This window comes from Nanorana parkeri, unplaced genomic scaffold, assembly GCF_000935625.1.
Source record: "Nanorana parkeri isolate BGI_ZX_2015 unplaced genomic scaffold, ASM93562v1 scaffold1798, whole genome shotgun sequence".
Taxonomy (NCBI): Eukaryota; Metazoa; Chordata; class Amphibia; order Anura; family Dicroglossidae; genus Nanorana; species Nanorana parkeri.
Window position 1 is genome coordinate 30,984 of NW_017308066.1, and position 2,802 is coordinate 33,785.

General features: G+C 46.1%; 1 protein-coding gene across 2 annotated transcripts in view; it reads right to left on the minus strand.

The window, feature by feature from the left end:
- Window positions 1-2,802, minus strand: part of TRNT1 (tRNA nucleotidyl transferase 1) — a 9,929-nt gene that overhangs the window by 6,359 nt on the left and 768 nt on the right. For both annotated transcript variants that reach the window (XM_018571642.1, XM_018571641.1), the window contains exon 3: window positions 396-534. In XM_018571642.1, the coding sequence (XP_018427144.1) occupies window positions 396-534 (139 nt within the window). The remainder of the gene's footprint in view (window positions 1-395; window positions 535-2,802) is intronic.

Sequence of the window (2,802 nt, forward strand, 5' to 3'; positions counted from 1 at the left end):
AACAAGCTCCAAGACACATTGGGGCGAATTTATGAAATCTGGAGCAGATTTGCACTGCAGCCAATCAGCTTCTCTCATTTTCAAATCTTACCTTAGAAAACTGAAGAAAGATGCTGATTGGTTGCCATGGGCAACTCCTCCAGATTATGTTTGCTCCGGTTTTGATGAATTCCCCCCCATTGCAATGAAATAAAAAGTGTTTATGGGAAGGAATCGTGCTGCAAGTCAGCGTTTAGAACACTCGATTTCTCTGCTTTACCTGCAATTTTTTTTAAGTTGGTGGCAAGATCGCTCTAAACCTTTTTCAAAAAGTAACAAAGAGCTTCCAAAATATCCTAAAGATCACATTGGTGGAACGGAGTCCGTTTAGACCAATCAGCCCGCCCCTTCCTCACCCAGAAACATGGAGTTGATGGTAAGGTCCCGCCTCTCCGCGTCCAGCTCCCAGTCTGTGGTGAACTGGACCTCGGCGTGCCGGCCGTCTGTCTTCAGGTCCACCCTCAGCGTGGTGATCTCGAAGTTCTGATTGCTGATCTGCGGAGCGAAGAGATTGGAAGTTCAGAATCTGCAAAGTTACACCGACGCGTAAGTCCGCCAGCGTCGGCAACGACAAGTCCAGAACTGAACCGGGAGGACAATTACGTGTTATAGCGACAGTTTCGTGTTCCGGATACGATTCTCTTTTAGTGAACATTTCAATGCTAACAATGTGACAAATACTACAAACAATGGGGGGGAATTTATCAAACCTGGAGCAGCCGTGCACGGCAACCAATCAGCTTCTCTCTTCAGTTTGCTCAAGATACGATTTAAATATGAAAGAGAGAAGCTGATTGGTTGCCGTGCACGGCTGCTCCAGATTTCATCAACTCCCTTCAATGTATATAAAACGTATCCACTTCCTTGGAGGATTTCATGTTTCATAGAACATTTAGGCCTCATTCACACACAACGCGAGCAAAATTGTATATTGCGTCTATACGAGCGTATATGCGTGCACTATATGCGATCCCAGAATGCATCACTTGTAATGGAATTTTGAATGTGCTGTACGCATGTATACATGCATATGTGCGCGTAAATACGCTGCCTGGACGCATCTCTGTTCCATTCTGTTTTTGCGCATATATATACGCTACGCAAATATACAGCTCCATAGGCGGCTGTGTGTATGGAGCCATTTATTTGCATATGGTACAATGCGCGCATACGGCAGTGTGAATGAGGCCTTAAAGGAGAACTATGGGGTTAGGGCTTTTCCCCATAGTTCTCCTTAGGGTAACGGGAGGACACAAGCTATGACTCAGGAGTTAAATCTTAAAAATCTAGTAAAGTCACTTATCTATGAACAACAATGTATCTTATTTGTGTATCACTCGGCTGTAGATCCTCCAATCATCTCTGACACTGTCCTTCCTTCTGGAGGGGGGGCTACGTCTGTTCCCCATGGTCCCTGTGTGTGTTGTAAAGTAGTCACCCCCCGCCCCCCCCATGGACCACAATCTCAGTACAAATCAGTAAACTAAACCTGAGATTGTAGTCCATCCCGGGAGTGAGCTTGGAGCGCTGACTACACACAGGGACCATGGGGAACAGACGTAGCCCCCCCTCCAGAAGGAAGGACACTGTCAGCACCAATTCAGAGATGATTGGAGGATCTACAGCCGAGTGATACACAAATAAGATACATTGTTGTTCAGAGTTCAGGGACTTGAATGTATTTTTAAGATTAAACTCCGGAGTCACTTTAAATGTTCTATGAAACATCTACACACAGATACTTCTAGATAATGGTCGGCTTTTTATTCCTTGCATACCTTATTTTTATTTTCCTCCCCGTTCTTCTCACAGCGGCCATTTTTACTCAGGGCAGGTTAATACATTTACCTTTACTTCCTGGAACGCTGCCACGTGTATCTGTTTGTAGATTGTTATCACTAAACATTTCTAAAGGTGTCTTTGTTGCTTTTTTAAAGATATGGATAAAGTTCCTCTTCCTCTATATCTCCATTTCCTGGAACTCCGGCACATGTGACTAGGACATGTGACCATGCACATCATCTCAGGGGAGGAAAATGTCTTTCCCTGAGATCTCGTGAGATTACAGATGAGATCTCCCAGCAATGCTCTGCTGATGTCACCTTCCCAGGATGCAATGCTTGGGTACAGCTTACATCACTAATGCCCAAGAGGACCAGGAAGTGGAAACACAATAATTGTAAGTAAAAGAAAAATATGTTTGTTTAACTACTGAATGTAAGATCATTTCATATCACCATGCAGAGCTACATGCTGGGGGGATTTCTAGTGAAAGGGGGTAAAGGACTTTACCCCCTTTGATTTTGTGTACTCAGCTAGTATAAGTACCTGTATCCAGGGTTGGTGCTAGACTATTTTGCGACCTAGGCAAGACCAGCTACTTGCACTCCCAAGCCCCCCTCCTGTGGCCTAACCCCCAATCCCCCCACCCCCCGACGCAGCCCCATTCTCCTGCCGGGTAGCTGCCACAGGCGACAGGTGGATGTAAGCAGCCAGGAGCAAAAGCCAGACTGCTATTTGGTTATTTTAATTTGAAATATCCAATATCAGACTGGCTATTGAAGCCCCACCCACTGAGCGGGGGAGCGGGCCTGAGAGAGAAAGTTGTATCTCAGTTCCCGCTCATTTGCTTAGTGGGAGGGTGCAATAGCCAGCCTGCTATTGGCTTTTGCAATTTGAAATAGACGGGGGGCACCGTGATGGGGGCGAGTGATAGAGGCTGCGCCCTAGGCAGCAGTGCGCCCTAGGTGGCTGCCTAGTTTG